Raw genomic sequence first — 27,172 nt, forward strand, 5'->3', positions numbered from 1 at the left:
GGCCACGATAAATCTCTCGACGCACAGATGTCAGAATATTTAGAACACTCTAACCGAAGCGAGAAGCGAGAGATCATCGAGGATTAATACGTCGATCACGCGAGACAGCTCATGATCCCCCTAATCACTCATTTTCCCTTGAAAAAGAGTATGGCGCACGATCTCGATCAATTTTCGTCCCATAGAAGAGACGTCTTTTGCAAATCGTCGCGATTCGATTTGCATGGAAAGAAAAGAAGAAGAAGAAAGCAGGCTCGTAGAGGCCCGATGATCGATCGAGGATCATCGAATCGATATTACGACGGGTCGAGATTGTCCTGGATGCCAGGTGGATGTAACGTTTTTACCTGCGACGAAACTACCCTTGCTGGGGCATGCTGATAATAAGCCAATAATTCTTGACGATTATCGTCGAGACGATAAAAGTAAGAGAGAAATGGGACGTTTGAGAAAATGTTTCGCAAGAAATTAACGGATCTTGCGGTTTATCGTGGCGCTGGATAATTCGATGAAATAGGGGTAGTGGAGAATATTTAACGAATAAAGATTCGCGAAGAAATATCGCGTATAGAGTTCCGATTTTTAATTGCAAATCGTCGACTATACTTTTATTCGTCGGTGCTTTCGTTATTTTCGCCGTTCTTTCTTGTTCCAGCGTTGTTGTTTCGTCATTATTTTCCAATTTGTATTGTCGGGGCCTGGACTTGCGGGTCGTGATAATTTTGTAGGACAGACGCGTCTCTGTCAAAGAAAGGATAATATTATACAAAACCGAGCATCAGCATTTTCAAAAAGAAAGAAACAGATCTGAGAGAAGAAAGTTTCAAAAGAATGACATATGTACGTATAGTGTGGCCCGAATAAAATGTCACCATCTGTTTCCATGGAATCCGGCGAAGATATTCAATACGAAGAAATTCGGACAGTCAATGAAGACATTATTACATTACATCAGGCAGTACATATCATATTGTACGATTCTAAGAATTTTGCATGACGCAGATATGCAGAATTTTATTATGACATAATTAAAAATGAAAAGCAACCTGCTAGGTTATCGAAAGAGATCAAAAGATCGTATGTATAGCTACAAAAGTCAAATAAGAGTACAATTCCGATAACATAAAATCCACGACGTACTGAATTTTTAACCTGTTTCCCCCTAAGAGACAGAAACTCCAACTTGTCCTCTTCTTTCATTCTAATCTTCCTCCGTAAACATATCTTCTTTCACGGTAAATCATTCCATCGAATAAATCACTCCAACTAATAGCACGTATCCGAACCATTCTTTCTTCTGTCTCTGTACTGTGCATAAAATCCGCTCCTATCCTCCCCTCAAGAATCCAATCAAATTCTCCCATTAAGACGTGCGGAATTCCACCGGCAAGCTGCGAGAACTCATCGCCTCCTTATACCTAACACACAAAACCACCAGCATCTTGAAATCCAACGTTCCACTTTTGCAACAGCGTCGGGTCAAAAATCTCGAAGGAATTGACTCGCACGCGAGAGCGTACGTACGTGTGTCTACGAGCCTCGGACGAAAACAAACGCGAGAGGGGAAGAGGGTTGGATAGTGGCGTTTATTATCATCTGAAAAGGGGCGACGATTCGCGGGCGGGTCGGCCCGTTCCTGCAAATATTAGACGAGAGAGAGAGAGAGAGGCAGAAACGGTTTCGCCATTGTACGTTCCTTCAAAGTGCAGCCCCCGGGTACTCCGGGTGCACGCCGCTTCCTTTTTCTCACTTTTCTCTTCCGCCAACCCCACCTAGCCCTCCTCCACTTCCTCTTCCTCCTCCTCCGGGCAGCGCTGCTCCTTTTTCCGGGTCGAATATCGATCCTGATATTTTTCCATCCTTTTTTTTTCCACGTCCGTACGAGCGTCATTTCCAGCAGTTCTTTCTTTCCGTCGGCCACCCCCTTTCCCCTCCGCCCAACCCGACCGCCGCCTCTCACGTTCGTACCACTCTCGTGCCACCCCCCGAAAGAAGTTATATTTCTCGATCTAGCGTGCGGGCTTCGTTCATCGGTCACCAAAGGGGTTTGAAGGGGAAAGGGTAGAGAACGGGACGAATTTTCTTGCAATTTCGCTGCATCGTGCTTCTACGCTCTCTCACCCTCTCTTTCGCGCTTCTACCTCCTCCTCCCCCCTCAACCCCTTTTCATTGGCCGTTTAACTCACCTCTCGTGGTATGCCGAACGCGTCCTTTCGCGACTCTTTCTTTTCTAATTTCGTAGCTACGAAGGCTTTTTTTCTGCTAAATCCTCTGTCAGTTTCGAGAGATACACACAGCCGGTGGTTGTTGGGATCACGAAATTATCAGTGCTCGTGTGGAATCCAACTTACGTGAAAAGAATTTACGCCTGTTCAACTTCGTATTATTTACGTGGTAAATTTAAGCGTTCTCTTTGTTCCTATCGATCGTACGTTTTAAGTATCGTAGCAGGTCTTTCACCGTGGTTATCTCTATTAGATATTCTACGCTCATACGTGCCGTAAACGATTCCATAATCCAGTGTCAAGGTATTCTTCTCGAGATTAGGGGCACAGTACGTCTGAAGAACCTTTTGAATTATAATTTTCCTCGCTGCGAGCTATTGATCGCATGAATAATCCAACTACACGTTCTATCTCGAAATGATATTCGATCTGCTTTCCTTAAATGTAAACTTGATAACGTAAAACAAGGAAATTAATAGAAAATTGTGACATCTGACGGCTGAACCGTATCCCCTTGTACTTTTCAACTATTGCTTAACATCTGTCTATCCGCAAACAAATATACAGGAACGACTGGCCTAAGACGTTTAAACGTAGCGTACTATATATTTGTATATTTTTAATGAGAACGATCAGACTAACGCAAAACGCATAGGTGGATGGTATAGCGGGAATCTTGGATTTTATCCGCGAGCCACTGTCGTTCCTCAAAGCATCGGATCTCTTCGTTCTACGTGGCCATCTCTTTCTCTCCGCCTCGATCTCTTCCTTTTTGTACCTTCGTTCTTTCCCGCCCTTCCTTTTTTCCAGAAGGGGGGTTCAATATCGATCCCGGTGGCCGGTTTTTCTTTTTCTTCGTTCTCTCTTCCACCCGCCCTTCCCTTTTTGCCCCCCTTCCTTTTTCCCTATTTCCGCGAGTGCCGCCCTTTTCCTCCCTTTTTCCTGTTTTCATCAAACTACCGGCGGAGATAGAGGCCGCCTCGGGCCTCGAATAATTTTATAAAAATATCTCTCTAGCCCTCCGACTGACCAGGACCGTTAACATCGCCATCGACCGTACACTCTCTCTCTCTCTCTCTCTCTCTTTCTCTCTCTCTTTTTCTCTCTATATTCACCACCATACACACAGAGATCCAGCAGCGCGAGTAGAAAAATCGTTTTGTTTTCCCTTTCTTCCTTCCAAGAAACGCAATCTTCTTGTTGCAAACCTTCCGCTAAATCCTCACCCCCTCTCTCCATCTGGTTTTTCTTAACGCATATTCGCAACCACGGCTATCCGCCATTCTCACGCTGCTACGATCGCTTATGCAAACCGTTTACATCGGTATTTCGTGCTTTTTCTTTGTTTCTCCGTGTTTATTATCTCCTCTCCTTTTCGCCGTCGTTCCTCCGCACAGTTTAATCCATAAAGTCCGGCAAACTATGTATGTGACCCTTCGAGGTTCATTCTGCCGCTAAATCTGCGGCGTTCGTACTCGTATTCGCTTTACTTCTCCCTTTTTTATTTTTATTTTTATTTTTTTTCGGTTTAATGTATTTTGTTCTTTCTTTGTTTGGCGGACTCGGTTCTCCCTTTTTTTCTTTTCAAGATATCGATCTTCGTCAGTCGTTCTCCGACTACAACAGGCCAGGTCTTCTCTTTTTTCGGTGGCTTCTTTCTCCCTCTTTTTTTTCTTTTTTGTTTTTTTCGTCGATGGCTACTTCCAGTTCGCGGCGACGCCCGGGATAACGTTATTCTTCCGGTTTATGGGGTAATTCGCGCGCACTGCGGAATAATTTGCGACCGCCAGCTACCGAGGTAAGGGCCGATCCTAAGTCGCGAAGCTGGCAGAGACGGTCGAGTAATTCTTGCTGGAAGAAATCCGATGTTAAGAAAAAACCAGCACCCGTTCCCTATTTATTCGTATTAATCGACTATCTTGATGAATTATAGCAAACTTTATAATAAAAGTCATCGTTTCATCTGACGCGAAATTGTACAACGATGAAGGAGAAGCCTGATAACCCGCAACCTGTCACTTATTGTCGATTTAATAATATTATTGGTTGTTAAATTATAATGCACAGAAAATACTATAAAACGCTGGAATACTTGGCATATTTATGATGTTTGAGATATTCTGTGCGTTATCAAATTTTCTATTTTTCTCCATGATTTTAAATCGGTAGCACAATACAATTGCAATGGCTGATCATCTTCTTTCGGTCAGATTTCGTTAAGCAACTAATCAAGATATAAATTGTTAGTTTAAAATAATTTACTTTTGCAATGCAATAAAGTGAAAGGTGACGTGCTTGATAAAATGATAGACTGATATATTATGAAGCTGGCGACGGTATATTCGAGCACTCCGCGAAACGGAGTTCAGAAATAAAAGTATTCTGAAATTTTCCAATGCATCTAACTTGCTGCATCCTTAATGTTGTCAATTAAACTGCTAAATTTAGTAATCCACCTTCCCTGTCGCCTCGACTTTTTAGTTTCCATTTTCTTAATTTTCTCTTAATTAATTGCTCGATACGTCGCAAAGTTTCTGAATCCAGAAATTTGTACTATTTCGATGTTGCTTTCGTTTCGGCAAAAATTTCTAGCTTCTCGGAGAACGTGCAACGTAAAATGCAAACGAATTCAAAGTCTTCCTCTTTGTTAGAAAATACCGTACACCGGGTGAAAGAGACGATCGAAGGAACTCGGCGGCATTAAGAAAATTACGAAAATTTCTGCTCGATGAAGAAAGAGAAAAAAATCTGTCTCGACTATTTATTGGAATATTTAATTTCGCAAATAACCGAGGGAAATCGTTCCCCTTTGCCTCGTCTCCATCCGGCCGTTTCGGTCTTCAATATCGCGCGACAGATGGAAGAAGCCATCCTCTGTCTCTCTCGAGATCCATCAAATATCGGAAAGATGGCGGCAACATTGGTAGCTACCGCTCTTCAAAGGCTAGTCCGGCGCCCAGTTGAGTTTCCTTCCATTTCCCGTTTTCCCCGTCGCCAGTACGGGGGTCAAATATCGATTCTGATATTTCCACCGGCATTCTTTTTTCCTCTATTTCGCGCCGGACGCCTTCCACCTTCTGTTCCTGCCTCGTCCTCTCTATTTTTCATTAAGTGGCGGACAGGATGCGAGACACGCCGCCCGAGAACAGCGACAATTCGCCCTCGGAGAAAGTGGAGCTTCGCGTTTTGTCACTCCGAGACGTTTTCCAGGATGGATCTTTGGCCCTCGAATATTTCAACCTCACCATCAACCTACCAATATTTCTTACAATTTTCTATCTAATTAATTATCACGTGGATTTTTTTCATTCCACTTTCAATCCTCCATTTATAATTCTTTTTTTCCTTTCAATTTTAATCTTCGTTTTACTTAATTTTTCATCCGACCGAATCTTTCATCGATGTTAATATTCATATTTTTCGATTTATCAATCAATGATGGTATCTTTTAATTACTATTACCTTCTCTTGTACAATTCCTGAATACACGTGCTGCTTTATCACGATTCTAACACGTAATCGCATGAAAATCTTTCTACGCATTTCACACCGACAACTTGTTAATCGAGTTTTTATAAATTTCAACAAAGGTAGTTTCTCTGGACGATGAACGCACGAAGAATCGCACGGAAACGCCGTCCAACTTGGCATAAATTCTTCCGAAAAATTAAGCTGAGAATCTTCGCTAATTCTTCCAAACTATTTCGTCAGATTCTCTAAAATCTGTTCGTTAAAAGTTCGTTAAAACTTAGTCTTCTTCTGCCAACTTGCTCGGCATCGCTTACCGAGGCGAGAGAAAAATTTGTGCCAGTTGTTTCTCAAAATTCCGACGCATTTGCAATCAGGAAATCGAGACTCGCGTGTCCTCGTAGTTGGAGAAATCTCCTGAAACTCTCGTACGCTGGAATCCACGCTTCTCCACGCTGCTTCTTCCTCGGATATATTCGCCGACAATTTTCCTCCTTGATCGTTCCTTTTTTCCACGTTGCCTCGTTTGATCGTGGTTATTTACAATTTTCTCTCTTCTTCTTCGGCGCAAAAGATTCGAATGCGGTGGTCGGCTATTCGATCGTTTCGCAAAAGGGGCAGTGAAAAAGGAAAGGGTAGCACGCGCGTGGAAATCCCTTTTAGCAGTTGAACTTTCACGATTTTCTTTCGACCGAACTTCCCCCAAAGTCCCGCCAACTTCCGTAAATCTCGATTGTGACGCGCGGAACTAGTTGAAAGTTTAATCGCGTAACTTTTCACGCGTCCTTTCCCTCGAAATTTGCGGCGGTCTCCTACGACCCGTGTTATCGCTCTCGTTACTTTGATCCCGACCACGCTGTGTAATTTTATTCTTGCCGATTCGTATTCCACCAAACTGCGAATTTATTTTATATTACGCCGCGGTAAAGCGTTTCGCCAGCATCATGAAATATTGAAGATGGAAAAGAGAATTATTTTAGGTAGCAACCGGAATCCTGGATTTACACAATTGTTACTCTAGATTGATCGACGACTGACAGCGATACGGAATTTACTTAATATCCTTCGAAACATATTTCCAATCGACCCACATTTTCTAACAGTTTAGGTTTTCGCATTCCACGAATTAAATCAAAACGATACCTTCATCAATATCTGACGTTTATGCAAAAATATATTTCTTTAAACACAACCGAACAAGCGGAATTTAAATCGAAGAATTCTCACGACGAATATTTTGCGCTTGATATTAGGTTGTCCGAAAAGTTTCTTTCGTTTTATAAGGAAATAATGGACGCAGAATATTTTTGTTTTATATTAGTTTATTGAATTATACAGGAACGTAATAATAGAAACAGAACGAAATGGGTGATATCTAATTCAATAAAATAATATAAAACAGAAATTGTGGTTCATCTATTGTCACCTTCCGAAACGAAAGAAACTTTTCTGACAAACTAATATTTTGTACGTCTTAATTCTGCACATTTTTATGCTTCCAATCTCTAACCTGCATGTATTCTTCATTTTTCACAGTCTAAAAATCAGAATCTAAAAATTGTCCACATGAATAGACGAGGACTCGAAGATACGTAAATGTCGAGAATATTTTAAGTTTCGTATTTATCTCGTTCCGGTATGAAAGGAATGCAAGTTCCGACATATTTTTTTTTCGAGAACAGTTTCCTTTGGTTCCAAACGAGTCTGTTAGTGGGTAAAAAAAAAAAAAAAAAAGACGTGGGAGACATCGGGCCCCCTCGATCGATTCAATGAAACACCACGGCGTCTGCTCCTCGTCATTAAAAAACACGTGGCCGTCTAAAACACTGAACCTACTGTTTCTTCGCGACACGCGTTTCTACGCGCCACTTTAACGAACCGACAACACGGTATGCATTAATTAGAATCTCTGCGAGTATTCTTGGTCGCGAGACTCGTCCAATACGCGACAAAATAATTTTCGTGTATCAGAGAATTATCAGCAGGTCACCTCCACGTGACAATTTCCTTTCCCATCGAATTTTTAAAATTCTGCTGTACAAACTTTTTCCTAAAATTTAATTCAAGCTTTTTCTTTCTTCGTATATTTATTTATTTTCGGTTTCATTAATATTTCTATTCACAGATTCACAGGTTCTGACGTAAAATTACGTCTTTTCACAAGCCGTGACTGGCTCTATTTAGCTGACAGAATTACGTCTTTTCATCAGCTTTCGTTGTTCCCAAGTTTCATCTGGAAGAACAATAGCAAGATTTGACTGAACAGTATGTAAATTGTAAATGAACTCGAAGATGCTATTCAGGGCAATTATTCTTCTTTTTAATACATTTTCCTCGTTGGTAACCTTTCCATTGTGATTTATCGCCAGTCCTTTCAATAGAATGTTTTAATTACGAATGCTTAAAGCAACTGGCAAATATGAACGTAATAATTTTCTTGTTTAATTCCCGCGACCACCGATCCTTTGATCGTAATTTATTAATTGCGAGCCCGTGAAATTGAAAAATTTTATTCCAACCTAACTAGTTCCTTTCTTTAAATATACACTTCCGATTATGAATCTTTTCATTAGAATTTGCTAATTACGTATACTTAAACGAACTGAAACAGCCCATTCAATTTCCTGATTACGAGTTCCTTCGATATGATTCTTTAATTACGAATTCGTGAAACAACTTGCAAATCCTATTCATTCAAGACATTTACTCTTCTTTCACAGAGTTTTCCTTCAAATCCATACGATTTTCATAGCAATTCTATGTCACAACTGTTACACGACGAGCGACTATTGCGCGAACGCGAATATCGCAGATATAAGTTTCTTAAGACTTAAAAAATAAAATCTTTCTTCGTATCGAGAGTACCGATCCTTTGACAGTTGAACAGTCAATGGAAGCTTCCTCTACTTTCCACAAATACATAGAACAAGCAACGAAAAATACATACAAACGTTCAATGTTCCAACAACAACTAATAAATTAGGACGATTTCGTTACACATAAAAGGCAGCGCATTTCTATCCTCATTATCGGAACGAGATACGAGCTTCTTATTGTTGTTACTGTTACTCGCAAAATGATAAAACCGAGGCCCTGGATGCTGCAAAAATCTACAAAAGAACATCCGCAGCGATCAGTCGATAGCGCAAGTGTGAGCCACCGCGGAGCTTGCTGAAACTTTGTCAAGTTGGACAGAAAGCCAACACCTGTTCACTCTAGAAAATTGGCGGCTGAAAAGCGTGAAACCTTTCGAAAGCTAACTATCGCTTGTTCAGCGTGGAAAATTCCTCGTGACATCGTAACCCGTCCCGTAAACCGGATAATTATGATCGATGGCGAGAAGGAGCCTAGCCCATGAAGATCCATCCGTGTCACGTACGCGGCCAGACCAACTCCAAAGATCGTCTCGTTCCCATATCACCGATGCAGAAATTCAAATTCCTCGTCATTAATAAAAATTAAAGAGACATCAAGAGAGGAGGTATGGTTGCGGGTCGCCCTGAGGGCCGAGCCAACCTTTATCTTACCTGGGCCTACAATAGCGTGAGACTATGGGCCCTTTGTACACCACTTTCACCGTCATCTGCATACGCACCCCTTTCACCTGCGCGTCCCTTTCCACCGCGAACACGCTTTTTTTCCTCCTCTCGTCTGCGACCCAGGGACCGCGTAATCTCCGGAAGAAACGTTCGTCTCTCATGGGTGCTAATTTTTTTTTTCTTCGCGACGCCTAACGGAGCTTCCACCGGGCTCCTGGTCACGTCTTCGGGGCTAACGGTTTCCCCGTGATCGCTGGAACCGTCTTTGTTCACGACCATGCCGGATCTGTATCGTTACTCTGCGTTTTCGTTAATCGATCCCGCGTAAATGTCACGGGACTTGGCCCTCTTTTTCTTTCTCTTCGGTGGTCGGAGGTGTTGGCAATTTTAAAACGGCTACAGGGACAGTACGTTATTGCTTTGCGGAGGAACTCGTGCAATTTTGTTGTTCGTTCAGCGTTGGACGTGTCGATCTGTGAAAGCGATGGATCTGCAGGTTTTTAGTGGGTGTTTTATAGACTAGCGAAGTGAAAGATTTTGTAAATTTGCAGGGTAAATGTTTGGCGAAATGAACGTTTGCTTTGTACAGCGAAGCTTTCCAATATAAAGTCGGTTTAAAGCCTGTAGATGCATTCGTTTTGATTTCTTCGGTACAACTTTTACGTTACAGTTGCAACTACTTCTAATTTCACATTCTTTTAATTTCCAAGCCTCGGAGAAGTTGCCATTTTCCTGCGAGCGCCGGATCGTTTATATACGTCGATAAACTCGTGGCGGAATCAGCTACGCGTCTATCTACGTGAAACTAGTTCCATTAAAAGGGAACAAAGATCACTTTGAGATCCGGCAAGCGTGTTCGCCTATGTAAAATAATAGAAACAAAGCGAGTTCCGCTTGAAGCATCTTTTGAAATAACCAAGTCTGAACGGTGATAATTGCAGCGATACTAGTCAGCTTTAATTCTTAACTTTAAACGTTATTTGCGATAAACAGACTTCGTATAAAATGTGGCGCAATTCCAAGAGACGTATATCGAATTTATCCTCCTTAGTCCTGCGAAAACACGAAGAATAATCGATGGATCACGACTCTATTGGTGGAAGCTAAATTATTAGGAAAATGACAAACTAGGAAATTGAAGTATTTTCACGGTTCTAATATTCCCATTGGACCATAAAACGAGCATTGCCCGCAAACTGTCATTTTCCAACCTGCGAAAATTTCACACTTTCCAATTTCTCCATTAGGATTCCCCCAGAGAGACAACCCCCCGCAGAGCCAAAGAGACAATAGACATGTAGCAGCGAGCAACAACCCCTTTTCTGGCGACCATGTCACAACATTTGGGCCCAGGACAGAGTTATGGCCCTTTTTCCACCGAGTTTCCGTTCTTCAATCCTCTCGCCGTGTCCGTCCAGGCAGAACGATTTCTCGCCGATTCCCTTTGCTTTCTTTCTCCTTTCCAGAGAGCTGGTACAAAACGTCCAGAGAGTACGTTCACCCTTTCTACGAATCGATTTCCAACGAGCAACTATTTTCTTCTTTTCTTTTTTCTTCTTCTTTTTTTCTTTTCTTTTTTCACCTCCGCGACGTAACTTCTTTCGGATTTTCGAGAATTACGGAAGATTTCTTTTTTACTTCAAACGTAAGTTACGTGGAATTTTTGTGAAATTACGATCAAAGGATTTCTTTGTTTCGAACGTAAATTCGAGACTTTCCGGGAATTATAACGACCGTTGTTTCTTTTCTTCGTCTACGATGAGATTTCCCTGGAATTTTTCACAACTGTAGTCGCAAGATCTCGTTTTTTCGTTTACGACGTAACTTTCGAGTTTCTGCGAATCACAGTCCAGCGATTTCTTCCCCTCGTTTCCAACGTAACTCGTTCCAGGGTTGTTGGAATTACAATCGGCAGATCTCGTTCTTTAAGTCTCGACGTAACTCTGTAGTTTTTCAGAATTGTAATCAGAATGTCCATTTTTTTTTACTTCCAATCAAATCTCCCTCGTCGTTCGCAACATCATATTCGAAAGAGTTTGTAAAACGATCTATACAAAGAATTAATTTCTCAACGTCACAAGTTCTCCGACGTTACAAAAACAGAAAGTTACACAAAAGAACATTCCCATTATTATATCATAACAGACGGAGGATTATTCCTGGTCCGAATTTATTCTTCCACGCTTCTATCACACGATCTTCGATAAATTAAACCGGTAATTCAACCCCGTGACGATCTATACAATATTCCATCAAAAAAAAAAGCAAATGAAAAAAAGAAAAAGGAAACGAAGCAATAATAAAAATACCCTGTGGATACCTATGCAACGAAAGTTAACATGGCGACATTGACTCTCCGTGAAAAAAAGCAATCGAAAAAACCTCCTCTGAAACCAGAACAGCCGTTCAGCCCTGATACGCATAAAGACTGGTTCCAGGTTACGTTCCCTTCGAAAAAAAATCACGAAAAAAATGTTCGCTAACCCCTTTCTCGATCCGCGATACGTTACGCGGAAATTCATTAGCCGATCCAGATCGACGAAGGAAGGGGTTACTACCCCGTGACGAATCCGTGAACGAGACAATGAGAGCCGGCCCCTGTAACGCGTCGTTTCTTTTTTTTTTAGTTTCTTTCTTTCTTTCTTTTTTCTTTTTTGTCTCACGTCGAGCGGAGACAAAAATGTCGTTGTACCGCTATTTGCATCCCCGATCCTAGAGAACGAAAGAAAGAAAAAAAGAGGGGGGGGGGGGCGAATGAAAAAGGAGAAACATAGAGCGGAGGAAAAAAATGTTTGAACGAAGGAGAAGCTTAAAAACAGAACGACAGGGAGGAAAAGAAGAGAAGAGAGAATAAGGGTAGTTTGAGGGAGATGGGAAGAGGAAAACACGCAAGGGTGGGGGATAGAAATTGGCGCGGGGTTACGAGCAGGACCATTATTTTAATTTTCATTCTGGTAGAGCGTGGCGCAGGGGTAGAACGAGGGAACCGGGGGTTAAAGGGACGAAGGAATCTTCCTTTGCATAATCTTCATGGGGTAGCTTCTTGCAGGACTCTCACGCGGCACGACATGTTCCAGTTAGTCGCTTTGGGCCGCTGTTTTCCAAGGTGTTTTGCATCTTCGCCTTCGGCGGCTGTATCCACTCACCCCTTTCATAGTTTAACTCTTCTCCCCTCTTTTACTAGAAATTACCCTAAAGAGCTGCTCTAAGCGTTTTAAGGGATTAAGGTCGGGCAGGCGTAAAAGAGCATGGAAAAAGGGTTGACCACCCGCTGGGCGAAACCAGCGACAGATTACAACATCCGAAAACTTGTTTACAGGGGCACCAGCACCGGCTCTTCCTTTCCAACCCCCTTGTTCCATGCCGCACGAGGCTCGCAGTGCGGCCTTGGACTACTTTCAGAAACTACACAGTCGACCTACATAGTCCTTGCCCTGCTTTTTTGCTTTTTAGGTTTTTTCCCTCCTTCTTGTTCGCTTGGGGTTGCAACGCTGTTGCAAGGTGGATATCATATTTTTTGTCAAGGGATGGCTTTTTATGGTGTAAGGTGCATGTGTGATTTTTTTTGTTTTTTAAGGATAATTTGTAACGTGTAAGACTGCTTTAATGTACGTTACGTTGGTTCGAGAAGAGAATGACGTCTGAATATTCCGAACAGTTTCGTCACAGGTAAAATGGATGACAGGAGCGATGATGAAAGAAATACGCGAGAGTGCGAACGATTATAAATTGAGAGAAGCTTCGGTCTAACGCGAGATCGAAGACCATTTTTTGGGACCACTGTTCTCGCTTCTATTCTTAACGCGCAACTATTTGAATAACTTGTTGGAGAAGAAGTAGGTCTCTGGAAACTTTTTTAGAGTGAATATTGTAAATTTTTAAAAGGACAGTTGATTGATATACGAGTATTATCGGTTGGAGAAAAGAGATTACAGGAAAATTGAAGCAGAGATTTCGAAGATTTCAGTGCAGATCGACGGAATATTCCATAGTCTAAAATTTAAAGATATTCTTCCTTCGAAAAGAAGTGACATTTCGCGTGACACTTCCAGCGATCTTTCATAAAGAAAGTACGCGTTGAACTTTTTTTTTTTAGAATAAAGGTTATATAAGGAGCACGCGACAGGAACTTGACAAGCTGGTTCTTCCTAATTTCTTAATTTCGAATTCGATTCGTAAAGTTCAGGAATATAAGTTGCCTAAGAATAAATGAAAGATTTATGAAATTTTATGAACAATTAAGTAAATGCTGGTGTCTAGAATCTGACAAAATGCAAAAATACACGTTTAATGTCGCAATCAAATAAAAGAACAGTTTCGGTAATATGGAATTGGTTATTGAATTTTAAAATTGTCTCTGCGCATAATCTTCCTATAAGGATAATTAATGCATCATTAAGATGCATACGACGAACAGGAAAAACGAAGAAGAGTCGTTGCATGACTTAAAAGTTCTATTTCGAGCCAAAGAAATCTGTCATTCCATTCGAAACTCAAAAACATCCTTTTTAAACAGAAAGAACGCTTCGTATATTTCTATCTGTAGCTCTCAACTATAGTGAAACTCCATTTATCCGATCTTGTCGCAGGACAAACAGTTTCTACAGGCTTTTCCACAACACGAAAACAATAAAAAAAGGTTCACATGGACGTATACGCTGTTTGATCTTGTTTTCAAATTGAGTTCCACGTTGGAATAATTCCACCAAAGATGGAAATAGTTGAACTAGTTTCCTCTATCTATTCGCAAGCAGAACTCCGCGTCTGACACTGAACCTTGTATTCTAATTCAACAAACATTTTCTTACCGTCTCACGTAGAAGTCATTAGAGCAATAAACGTCGCAATGATGAGATATAGGAACGCCAAGGTATGCAGATACAGTTCGTTAAAGAAAAAAAAGAAAAAAAACCTCTCTCTGACTGGAAAACAACGTCGAATAAGGCGTACGTTTATGAGAACTCCTTTTGCCGCTTTTACATGCAGAATCTACCACCGAAGCAATTCCCTGCTACGGGACACTCTGTATAATTGGAGTTCGCGTAATAAAAGCTCGCCAACTTTCCCCATTATCTATTATTTTTGCGTCCACGTAACAGCAGCTCGTACGAGTGAATTCCACCAGCAGAAGTCCAGCTAATCGGCTATTGACAAACATTTCGTTGCAATAAATGGAGCCCGGATAAATCAGATGGATCACAGTTCCACTGTATATTCCTGTCTGTAGCTTTCAACTTCGAAAAAGCATTCCACGTCGGTTACAAAACTAACGCCAAAAAAAAAAAAGAGAGAGAGAGAAGAAAGTCACAGAAACGACAGAGGACGTTCAAAAGAAGGATCCCTCGATTAGATTCCGCGACGGTGTCGATCATCCCCGGGACACTCGAAAGGGTTGAAACGCGCTACCCGTATGAGTCCGTATGCAGATTGGCCGATTGTCTTCGTGTCCTTCTTCCTTTTCTCTCTCGTCTCGATCACCTCCCCGCTCTCCCTGGACGAAAGCTCCCGTCCCGTGAGAATCTCCGAGGCATTTGCATGCCGCGGATTATTTAAATCGTCCCCTTATTGTCGTGGCTCCTTGTTTTTTCCTCCAGACCTCTCCGACAAACCCACGGCGTGGGTCCTGCGGCACCCGAGCCTAGACAAAAAACCGGCTGATCCTTGCTATACAGCTCACGCAAGCATCTTCCGCATGCCGTGGCTCCTCACGACCCGAACCAACCCTTTCGAGCACCCTGACCGGTCATTTCGATTCGGCGATTTGGATTCTTAGCATCTCGTGTCACGTTAGCGCGCAGTAACGTTTCTTTTCGTGGCTTCTTTGTTTCTTCAACGAAGAATCGGTTGCGTCTGATTGCTACGATTGTCCTTATGCGAGGGGTGAATTTAGGGCGAGGCTAGGTTTCGTTTTTTTTTCTTTTTTTTTTTGGTATTAAGAATCCGGTGGATTGTGAGAGGCAACGATGATTCGGGATTATTTAGCGACTGCCTTTGCGATAGATCGTTTCTTCCGGGCTCTTCGAGGTACGTTAGTGTTACGCAAGTTGGGAATTTCGGAACGAAGATTTTCGGATATGTTTGGTAGCTTGACTAAATTTTCTGTTACTTTGGAGGAAATTTTCTGAACCGGCTACGAGGTGAGATTTTTAAATTAAGAGTCCTGGGAATTTCGAATTAAGAATTATCGAACTGCTCAGCTAGTTGGAATTAGAGCGAATATTCTACTATTTTAAAGAAATTTTGCAAAAAAGAAAAAGAACGTTACGCGAACCGGAGTCAGGCATTTCTTTGTTGAGTTTCGAAAAGCGACTCGTATTTTACTTCACAACTGATATGAAACGTAATAATCGAGGAAGATCGCGGTGAACTAGCCTCGTCATCCGCTATCAAAACTCAGAGTTTTCGAACTTCTTCCTCAAATCCCGAACAACATACTTGATACCAAAAAAGAGGAGCAAATGAAAAAATCACGAGATTACCGGGAAAAAAGCGGAGATCCTTTGGAAGATCGAGAAACAAGAATCTCTAAAAAGAGACCCTCGGGTACCGTTGCGTGGTCAAAAGGAGAAATTCACCCTTAACAGCGCGGCGAGAACTCTTCGAATCCGCGCGCATTCAAACGAACACTCTCACCCCTGTTGTCCCGTGAACATTTTTTTTCGCGCTTCCGTCTGTTTGTTTTTTTCAACCACCTCGGGGCGGAGCGAAGAGTATGCAAAGCGATCTTCAACCCTTTCCACGCTACCCTCCACGCATCATTCTTTTTTTTTTTTTGTTCTTCTTCACCCAGCACCCATTGACCTCTTTGTCTTCTCTTCCTCGTCCTTTTCTTCCTGCTTCCAATCCAGCAGAATCCTCGTCGAAATTATGCAGGATTCTCATCCGGAGACACAGGGAGAGGCGCGGGAAACAAAACCAAATCAGGGGTAACCCGTTGCTTGCGAAAAAAAAGGGGTTGAGATCCTTTTTTTTCGCACATTTCCTCGTCCGCGTCGCGAGTCTAACGGTGTCTCGTCTTCCGAGCCATTTCGATCCACGTTTCTGGTTCCTCCATTCGCTTTCTTATTCGTCCGTTAGAAGATCGTCTGCTTTCCTATGGGATATTTTTTACGCGCGTTTCGACGAGGCTTTAGAACCGTTTGATCTCGAGCCAGTCTTCCACGTTACGATCGCAGGAACAGCGAAGACGAACGAACACTTACGAAACTTCCCGTAAAAATATTGTTTGGCTTCCTGGTACTAGTTTCTCGAATTTTCCACAGAGTCTACATAACTTTGCCAAAACTATGGCGAAAAATATTTTTAGCTGTCTAGCTTCCTACTATTAGCTTCTCCAATTTTTGTAGTTTAACTTTGTCATAGAACGATTCCCACCAAACTGTCTCTTTCGAAATATATCGCGTAGTTTTTCATTCGTTCAATTCATTCAACAAACAACTTCGTCGCATTCGGAACGATTCGCAGAAAATTACATCTTTCGAAAAATGTTGTCCACTCGTCTAGCATGTGTCAGCTTCTGAAAATTTTCAGTATAACTTTATCGCAATCCACGAAACTATTCTTTTTCGAGGAAGAGCGTGCAGGTCTTTTACAACCGGCTTCTGAAATTTTTCAGTCTAACCTTGCCAACTTTATTGGGAATTGGGTTTCCAGGGGAACCAGTTTACACCTTTTCGCGGAACAGATATAGATAAACATCGCTTTAATCTGTCCAGATGCAGCAAATTCTGCCTCGGATGAAGACATCCGGTTGCAAGCGATTTTACAACGCTTATCGAGTACGAAAGTATCGAGCGGAAGAAATGGAACTCGTCGTAAAAGTTTCGCGGCGGGAATCCGGCTACGAGACCGCCGGCCTCTTTGTCGCCAATTAACTGGTCCTTGCCTCGTAATACTTCGTAATATGTCGGGTATAAAATTAATCCTCGAATTATTTCATCGTGGCGAGCAAGTTAACGCTCGGCAGTTTCAGCTACCGTTAAATCAGAGGCGGGAAAGTTTGCTGCAGCTCCGCGAGACGCGTCTGACTTCGACGACTGTTAATTCAACGACAGAGAGAGATCAGCAGGAAATTTCTGAGATTTAAAGCGCAGATTACGCGGAATTAGCGTGCAAAGTCGAGCGTGGTCGAAGGAATCGTGGGAACCGCGAAGTTTATACGATCTTTCCGATCAGACATCGCGACAGACATCTCAAATTTTCCAAAATACTGCGTGAAACATTTTTCCAACCGATAATTGGTGTTCAATATTTTAAAATCTCCATGGATTTCTTTATCGTACGCAGCGTATAGTATAAATTGTTACCATATTCTAAGGTAAATTTTATAACAGAAAATTACACCTCTGCGTTTATATTTAAGCAATCTATCCGTACGGTTTCTGAGAAACACGATCAATGGGAGAGTAACTTTCGCTGCGGAACATTCGTCACAAGTGTTTCACTTCGTTCGTTGTATTTCTGACAATTATTGTTATTTTCAACGTTCCACAAGACTCTTCCACGGTTTCATTCCCGTTGATTCGAGTGTTGGCGGAACATCATCGACGATTGTGGTGGAAAATATTACGAAAAGAGTTTCGTAAAGTATATGTATTACAACAATATGTTCAATAAATCTCCAAAGAAAGATTCTAAACTTCCTAATTTCTTATTAATTCGCTGCTAATTAATAGCAGAGTAATCTTCACCTCCGAAAGCCTATCTCCTAAGCAGCTACACGTACATCCCTACCACGTTTCTGCCAATTATCATTCTCAGCTTATTCGCGATACCGCACTGTTTAATTCCTACTAATTAACACTGTCAACCATGTAGTTCCGCGATCTTCCCGCAGATCCCTGTACGTACTAACATTACACGGTTCTCGGACATCGTCTCGCGTGACGCAAAAATAACGACGCAAAAATTTATTCAAGTGTAAACTCGCATACAGAACAGTGGCGGACAAAAGAAAATTAACTTAATTGATACTTGCGTATACGAGCAAAGTAAAATCTCTATCCTGCAGTTTTCTCGTACTAAACATTCGCCTACCGTGTCACGTGCAATTATATACCACATATTCTTTATGTATACTACATGCTCGTTGTTTTCTTCAGAATATACGAATAATAATATACATTTTGTAAAATTACAACGCCTTTTTATTTGACTTCTATTCTAAAAATCTTTCTTTTGGCCGTCACTGGGACAAGAAGATCGCGTAATTCGTCGATCGAAAATTTCGTCGAATTAAAAGGTAAAGCTACTCACATCACCGGAGAGGCCGTTGTTCCATGGATATGGTGGCTGAGGGGGTGACTGTTGCTGATGATGGACACCGCCCACCCCAGTAGCAGAGTGTGGATTGTGGATGTGTTCCGCCATCACGCTGACCCAATGGGCCAATCCACCGCCTCCGGTGGCGGTTGGGCCCGTGCTTCCGGTACCGGTGCCGGTTGTACCTCCACCACCGCCTCCGCCTCCACCTCCGCCGCCTCCTCCGCCCCCGCCACCTTCCTCGCCGCCCTCAGACCACGCGAAAGAGGCTTTCTGCAAGGTAGAAAAGCAACCAGGTTAATTGGAGATCGATCGATCCAGCGGATTAAACGTTCCTCTTCCTGCGAGCCGGGGCGAGATTTCCTTCTACTTGTTGCGTGACTGGTTTAGATTTTTAGATAGCAAAAAAAGATATATAATTAGCGCTCTGTGGTCGGAAATCGTCACAGTAGCGACGCTTATAATTTGTCTTTAAACGTTCATCGCCTCGGCTAGTTGGTAATGTCACTGGAACAACTTGCTGACCGCAAACCGTTGACATTGTTGAACGTGGTTGCGAATGGCCTTGAAAAGTGTTGCAAGGCTCGGAGTAAGCCGCCACAGTTTTCAACGTTTCGTTGATATTTCGCGGTCGACACTCGAAGAAAGCGCTGATAACGAACAACAGACTGCGGATTCTCGTCGATTTATGGCAAGTGGAAAATTGCACGCGATGCGCGTGATACGAAGAAATGTACAAGATGTCCAAAGTATAGCGATTTCTATGACACCTGTGATTACAGTTGGATGGAGCAATTTTCTATTTTAATCGTATTCCGAAAAATATGAATTTGCACAAAAATCACTCGACTGTGCTATCGATCGTGACGATCGTAGCCGTGACTCTCGTTAAGAGGAAAAGAATTAGCGGAAGAAAGGAAGATTGGTAAGGGAAGAGATAAAAAAAGATGCGCAGACCGGTTAGCCGATTTTTCCGCGAACCAACAATTTTCGAGAATGAGCCCGGCCAGGCAATTAATCCCGATCCCGAGCATTAATCACAGTAATTATGAGGCTCGCTCGTCTGTCCGAGCCGCTTCATCGGATATTCATGATGGAACGCACGAGAAGAGCTGACCCATTAATAAATTGATCGATAAATCAGCGAGCGTGACGCCCGGACACCTGAACGGGCTAAACCGAGATCCTGCTACCCTGACAAACTTCTTCTTACGATGTACGTATATACATTTTATTTGCGATCAAAGATTAAGATCTTGCTGATATCGAGGACAAAGAGCGCTTCAACGCTATGAGCGTTAAGACGTAACGGATTTCCGCTCGTATTTCAGGTTCTTTATCAATTAAAACGATCAAACTCTCCTACTTTCCTGACACATTTAGGTTCAACAACGACCATACGAATTAATTTGAGTACGCGAGTATACGACTTGATTAATTTGAAAGGCTAAGTCGGCCATGACGTAATGCGACTTGAAAACGTGAAATTTCCACATTTAAAAATATTTATCGGCGACAATATCGCTACTCTATGAGATCGTGATCGGATCAAAGAACCATCAGATCGTATAGCAATTGTGCGATAATAGGAGAAAGAAGTAAAATACGTAGGATAAAGTTAATTTTGTAAAATGATGGTGAATAAATTGTGAAATAGAATCTACGATATTTCTATTGTTATGTTCGCAAGAATTAAATCGTCAGATGTTTCTCTCTCGATCTATCCCCGCGGAATATTAAATAAATCTGTAAATCATGAATGAAGATAATTCGCAGAAGGGCGGATGACAGCGGATAATTGACGCTGCGAAGAACGAAGAAATCCATTCATTGCGGTGAGACTCGGTTGAATCGAAGGAGTAGATGTTCGAGAATAAATCGTGCACGGGAATTCGGCTGTGCATAATTGCGCAACGATCGTAGCCATCGACTGTTCGCAATGAGAAATTCATGGCTATGAGGCGGACGGAGAAATGTCAGATGATGGCGAATCGATACGTCGTCGAACGCAGCAACTGCGGCGTTCATCCTTGCGGAAATGGAAACAAGCGAAAATAGTATTCGCGATATACTGCTACGTTCTATGTATTGACCTTAACGTCGTAGAAACTAAGCGTTAGAGTTCGATAAATATCAACGTTTAAAATACAATCGAATTTCCACACGGTTGCTGCTATCGACGCACGCGTTGCGTCGAGTCGATTATTCTGTCAATTTGTTTAAAAATTAGGTGTATGCGTTTCCGTAACATCGAAATTGTTAAAAGGTATTAAACCATAGGCAGGATAAAATAGAATGACTGTCTTTTATTAATATCTCAATGAATTCTCGTATCAATGAACTTCCTTTCAACGAAATTCTTTATTCAACCCTCGACGCTCGGTCGAACGACCGAGCTAGTAATTAACGAGGGCAGATTTGTTAATTGATCGTCTAACACGGATCGTGAGAAAGCTCGTTAGAAATCGCAGTGCGGATTGCTAGTTTCTCAAAGAATAATCGCTACGGGGCCCCAGAAGGGTTGTTATTTCTCCGACCAAGGGGGATGATGCGTTTCATTATTGCCTCGCAGTTAATTACACGTTCTCCAACCGACTTGTGCTCCTCTGTGTCCCTGTGCTTCTCTCTTCTTGCTTCCCCATATTCGACGAAACGTCGACTGTTCGATTCTACAGAAAGAGGATCGCAATTACGCAAATGCGATACGATAGTTCACCTAACTGTTTAATTCGTCACACGTTACAGCCAACATTTTACTTTCGGTATTTCGTATATTTCTGCGAAATTCTATTCAAGTAGATTCCATTTGCTCGGTCGTAAACGTCGTAAAGATTTAGATTCGCATCAATATTCGCGGTGTAATTATCTAATTAACAGCTTTACGTCAAAATCTCATGTTATTCCCGCATACGACGTAAGATTGCTCGAAAAATTTGCGGCCAGAGGTTCGCTGCGGCATTCGCTTGGCATTATTTTTAACAGCTTCTGTGCAGAGATGTAATTTTTATCGACCATAAAAACAACTAAAAGATCGAAAGAACGCTCGCGGAACAAGAGCGTAATTGGGGTGAATTTTTCACTGAGACGTTTCGGCGTCGTTCGGGCGAGTAGAAAAAAGAAAAAAAAAAAAAGAAAGGAAGAGATGGAAAAAACAAACTGGGGGAAAAGTGCGTCATGGATTTGGGTCAAGAGTTGTCGCGGAATGAAGCAAACCGAGCCAAAACCGCGAACGTGCCAAGAAAAGTTGCCACACGGCGATAACTCGGCCAGGAGCAAAAGGAAGCAACAGGAAGCCGACACGGAGGGCTGTGGTCGTACAAGTTAATGAATTAAGCCGCGGAAAAATTTCCACCCGCTAAGAAAGCCGCTGTCTCACCGCCGATTTCCACCGTATTTAGCTTGTTTATACGCAGGGAATATAATTGTAGACGCCTGCGGTGATATAATCCAATGATTACGCGAGTTAAAACAACGCAGAGGAGGGGCAACAACGGAATCTTTATTTGGTGGGCGAGAAGGATTTAACAGAGCCAAGACAGATGGTAAAGTTAACATTCTGAACGCGGATTTCGATATTCGGCCATGGACGAATAAATAAAAATGAACTCGTCTTTCATTTTTCTCGAGAAGAAAAATGTACGTAAAAATATATCGCCATTTTCTGATTAACTACGAATTAATTAAATTAACTAGGAATGTACTGTCCAGGTCATTCTAAGTCTAAGGCAGAGTAGTTTTGCAGCCGTACTTATGCCAATAAAATTACCAATACTGTTTTACTAATAAGAATATCACAAGATTCAAAATAGCGATTTAATCGAGGCTTTTAGGAAACACAAAGAAGAAAGAATGGTGAAACCAAGGAGAGAAGGTAAAAAGAGAATGTGAACAGAAAGTGACAAAGTACTTAGTTGAGAAGTCGAAGTCTCAATTCGATGGAGGAACAAAAAGTAATTGTCAAGTAAACAGGATTTTCTCGAACTGCGAAATCTCTGCGAGTTGCATCTACAACCGCTTTGTTTTCCGCGTCCATTACACGGAAACTGGTATCTAGTATCCGCTAACTTTCCGACCAAAGACTTATGCGTCAAGCGTCTGCCGATTCCTCGTAAAGTACACCCCCAAATTCGTCTGTTTCTCAAAAGTGGAGCACGCTGGATAATTTCTTCGAGGTTGCGTCGACGTATTTTTCCTCCCTTTTTTTTTTTTTTTATTTTTCTTTGTTTCTTAAAGGCGAATTCGTTTGAAAATCTCTTAGTTTCTTCGCTGGCAATTGATTTGTTTGCTCGGTGGGTACTTTGTACTTGGGTCTTTTCTTTCCTTGCGGAAGAATTTGTGAATTTGTTTTCTTCTACTCTTAGGGGTTGCTCGAATCGCGAGAAAAAGGGTAGGTCAGTGAAGACGTGGAATCTTTCGGGGATTATTGATCTTGATGCCGTAAGTTCGGAATGGCTCGAGAGAGAGGCGGCTGTTTACTGCGAAACTTTTCTACTTTCTACGGAGTGCTATCGTGTGTTACGAACCGAACAGAGTGTCACGATGGTATTTCCGATAATTATAATTTACAATCAGCAGAACACTGAAAACATTTGATGCTAAAAGTTTTCAATCCTCTAAAACAATTTTATTCGCCTATCGAATTATAAAATTCTATGCACACAGTTTCTGACACTGAATATGTACATGTTCATCGTACGTGAAATTATTTGGAAATAAAAATGCAAATGAAAATTATCTATACATCTTTCGTGTCACTCGTTATAGGAATGGAAAACGACGAATAATATTTTTTATAGCAAGCATTTTTCTCAGTACCCTTCAATCTTATAGTTCTCTATCTCCCGCCAATCCGAATTTCCACCGAGTATTCGATTACAGAACTGAAAGTACAGATCTTCGAGTAGTAAACGATAAAAAAAATTATACACCTGGCTTTAAGATTGCGGCCCTATTACACTACAAATCAATGCGGTCAGCATTCCTTATGCAAGCCAGAATTCCAACAGCACTACTTTCTTCACTTTCCATGGCAATACGTCATTCCCCATTTATCAGTCGATTACGATTCAACGAAAAAAAAAAAAAAAAAAAATCCATCGACGACGAGAAACGAAGGAAAAATCCATCGATGACGAGGAACGAACGAAAAACGAGTAGAAAATAGATAAAGGGGATGGATGAATGGTGGGGAACATAGTCTGACCTCGTCGTGGTCCTCCCTATGCAGAGCAAGGTTTCTTGGGAAAGCCGGCACGCTGCTCACGGTCAAACCCTTGAGATCCTTCAGCTCCTTAAGGGCGCCAAGCGCGTTCAGGTTATCCTTTAAATTGGCCAGATTAAAATTAATCCCCTGCTCCTTGAAGTTCAGGTGCCTGTTGAGCACCGTCTTGCCGAGGGCGCTTGCCAGCAGGCTGTTGTACAGCTCGTTACGCAGGATGAACTTTTGCTCGGCGGGTCCATCGTCTTTGCTGGATACGTCGTTCGAGGAATCCGAGTCGACCTCGACCGACGAATTCGACACGACACTCATCGTCGACATTTTATTATACTCCTTTAACCTCGTACTCTACTATATCGTTCCACCGTAGTTGCTGTGTCGCGTTTCATAAAAAATACCAATCTTGTTGTTGCAAAAATTTGCGTTGTTCTTTGGCCGGAAACCGGAAGGCGAGGGAACAAATCCGGCGAAATTTTTTTTTTTTCTTTTTCCTTCTAAGCGTCGAGCTTTACCTTTTGTGCTTCCCTCGCTAGTACTTTTTTTATCGGAACACTTATACCGAGGCTAGTTATACGCGAGCTTATTAAAATACCTGTACATGTGCTCCTTGCATGTGTATAGGAATATATAATTAAATACGCTTTTCCAAGTGTGTATATATAATATAGATGTATATATATATATATATATATATATAGATTTGCTCTTCTTCGCTTAATTTCCTAGGTATATATTTATTAATCGTAGCGCGAGAACCGTTTCGCTTAGAGAGGTTAAAAACACCGTCGACAGGACACCACCGTCGCGGTTCGAGGATTGCTTCAAGGGGAGCGGCCACGTGACAGCTCGGTTACGTTCAAAACGACGTTTTCTTTGGTTTAAAACAAAAAGAAAAGAGGGGAAGGAAGGGAAGAAATTTGGAGAAAACGGCTGCTTCGATGGGCGATCGGGACTCGATCGATTCGCTGGAACTTCGCGAATTAAATTACACTCTGTCCGTTTCGGCACAGCCACCCAGATATCCTGTTTTTCTGTTTTTTTTCTCTTTTTTTTTTTCTTTAAATTCGTACGTGTTTTCTTATTGCCTGGCGAATCTGGACGCTGCGAGACACGATTTCCCTTCTCCCAGGACGACCGTCCTTTCTGAAAATTCACATTCCGCTCGATTCATACTCTTCGTAAACAGCATCGTCGTTAATAAACCAGCGACTTCGTCGATTTTTCACCACGAAGACGTAAACTCGGTCCCGATATCCCGCAGCTCTTCTTGCTTGTCGCGTTAACTTTCGCTAAATTGTTTTTTTTTTTTTTTGTTCTTTTTCCTTTGTCTTACTACTTTATTCTCTACGGCTTAGCGTATATTACGTCTTATCAATATTATCAGTGGTCGCCTGTGACGCAAGCAGGCCGGCGAAACGAGGCATCCGCATGAAAAAACATTGTATCGTGGCGTTTAGGAACTTTTGCGCGCGCAGCTCATTACGCATGGCCGCGGTCTTTCTAATTGGCTGGCTAATTAGCGCGGGAGGGTGTCCCTGGTGCCGCGGACACGAGGTTTCCGGCGTGCGTGTTCGCGCGTGTCCCGCGTTTCACCCTCCGCGCTTCTCCCCACTTTAATCAGGCGAATCCCGGATACGGACAATCCGAGAGAGAAACGCGTTAATCTGCCTTCTTCTTTTTCTTCTTCTTCTTCTTCTTCTTCTTCTCTTCTTACGTCCTACTTTGTTAAGCGATATTCGCATAAAACACGTGAAAAATAGGAACTTTGGTTGATCGTTTCTGCCCCTCTGGCCCTCTCGTATTCTCACACGCTCTTCTTCTCTCGTTCTTCTCTCTTCCTCTGCCTTTCTTCCCTCTGTTTCCCTCCACGTCGGTGTGCAACAGCGTCATCGAGGAGCCCGCACCCCGTCATTAAGACGATTTCACCCTCGACGCTTCTTCCCATGGAGATCCTCCTCCGCCTGGTCGGGCTCGTCCGTCACCAGGTAGAAGAAGAGGTAGCGCGGTGAGAAGGAGAAGAAGTAGAGAGAGAAGAGGAAGAGGAAACGGATAGAGGTACATCCTCCGCTTCTGGTTGCGTCGAGGAACATCCTTAGGCATCCATGGAGATCGTTGGTTTCTCAGCGCGGCGCATGTTTTCTGGTTCGTTGACGGCTGCAAGAGTCGTCCAGGAGGCCCGATGGCCTCCCTTCTTCATGTCCAGTGGAGCAGTGGGGGGTTCGAGACACGCGATTCGTCGAGCGTGGGCCCAAAAACCGACGGGAACGGCCGGACGAAGGCGACGGGACCCGATCCGACGGGCCGGATGGCCGGCTCGAGCGTTTTCGTACTCGATCGGACGCACTCGTGGCCGGTGATCAGGCGATGGTGGGGGTACGCGGCTGCTTAGTCGCGAATCGAGCGTCGTCGAGTCAATTAACTGGCCTTCCCGAAGTCCCAAGGTGGCTGACGACGATGTCACGTCGAAACGAAATTTTCGCGCTCGGTGTAGTCGCGATTGCGTCACGCGAGCACGGACATTCCCCGGGTACCGAATCTCTTCCGCTCACGGAAACCGCGCCGCGGCTCGCGAGTAGGGGGTTGCCTCTCGAATCCCAGTTTCTTATGTGAGCGCGACCGTGCGACTGGTTGATGCAGTCCGCGGCGGAGCATAAGGAAGCGGAAGCTCGCCGTTCCTTCTCTCTCCGCCGCTTTTTCTCTGTTGCTCCGCTTTCTACCGCTCGCCCCGTCCTTTTCCATTCCTTCGGGTTTCCTTGTCGCGCCGCCGGCCAAGGAAAGGCGCGCACGCTTCGCCGCGGCCGCCGGCGTCGTCGTCGACGTCGTCGTCGTCGTCGTGGTACCCTCCGTCTTTTGCTTCCTTTTTCTCCTCTCTCTTTCCAACCACTCGCCTCCGTTCTCCTTTCCGTTGTCTATCGGGCTCGCTCACACCGACGGTATCTGTCTCTCCCGCCACAACGCGCGCCGTAGGAAGGAGGGTGGTTGGGTGGAGGTAAGGAGAAGGCCGAAAGAAAGAAAGAAAGCGCGGGAGCGAGAGGGAGCACGAATACGGCGGAGAGACGGAAAGGTAACGAGAGACCGAGAAAGGGGTGGGAGAGACCGAGAAACTCCAAGGTGGAGGTGGAGTGGAAAAGAAAGAAAAAGAAACCGACCGAATAGCGCGAGGCGAGGCGAGGGGCCGCGAGGGGCGCAGGGGCAGGCATATATCCCGCGAAGAAACAGATAAATATAGATATTTTTCCTTTGGCTGGCCACCTGGGGAGAGAGAGAGAGGGAAAGAGACAGAAAGAGAGAGAAGATGTAAGGGTGGAAAAGAGAAACGGCCAGAGCAAGCGAGAAACCCTCGTGGGTGGTAGAAAACTGGGCTGGCGGGGTGTAGAGAGAACAGAGGGGAGGGTGTTGCACGTTTCCCGCCCCCCAGACCGAATTGGAAAAATGGAAATAATAAGAGTCGCCTCCTAGGG

The 27,172-nt window shown here is 43.1% G+C and overlaps 1 protein-coding gene across 2 annotated transcripts in view; it reads right to left on the reverse strand.

Annotated features, from left to right (window-relative positions):
- LOC126873529 (zinc finger protein rotund-like) overlaps nt 1-27,172 on the reverse strand; it is a 245,940-nt gene that overhangs the window by 146,977 nt on the left and 71,791 nt on the right. Inside the window, exons 1-2 of one of the 2 annotated variants that reach the window (XM_050634495.1) lie at nt 23,697-26,395; nt 18,488-18,766 (exon numbers count right to left, since the gene is read on the reverse strand). In XM_050634495.1, the coding sequence (XP_050490452.1) occupies nt 18,488-18,766; nt 23,697-24,032 (615 nt within the window). In that variant the 5' untranslated portion in view covers nt 24,033-26,395. Of the gene's footprint in view, nt 1-18,487; nt 18,767-23,696; nt 26,396-27,172 lie in introns of those variants that run through there. The other variant, XM_050634496.1, reaches the window with a different exon arrangement.

This window comes from Bombus huntii, chromosome 14, assembly GCF_024542735.1.
Source record: "Bombus huntii isolate Logan2020A chromosome 14, iyBomHunt1.1, whole genome shotgun sequence".
Taxonomy (NCBI): domain Eukaryota; kingdom Metazoa; phylum Arthropoda; class Insecta; order Hymenoptera; family Apidae; genus Bombus; species Bombus huntii.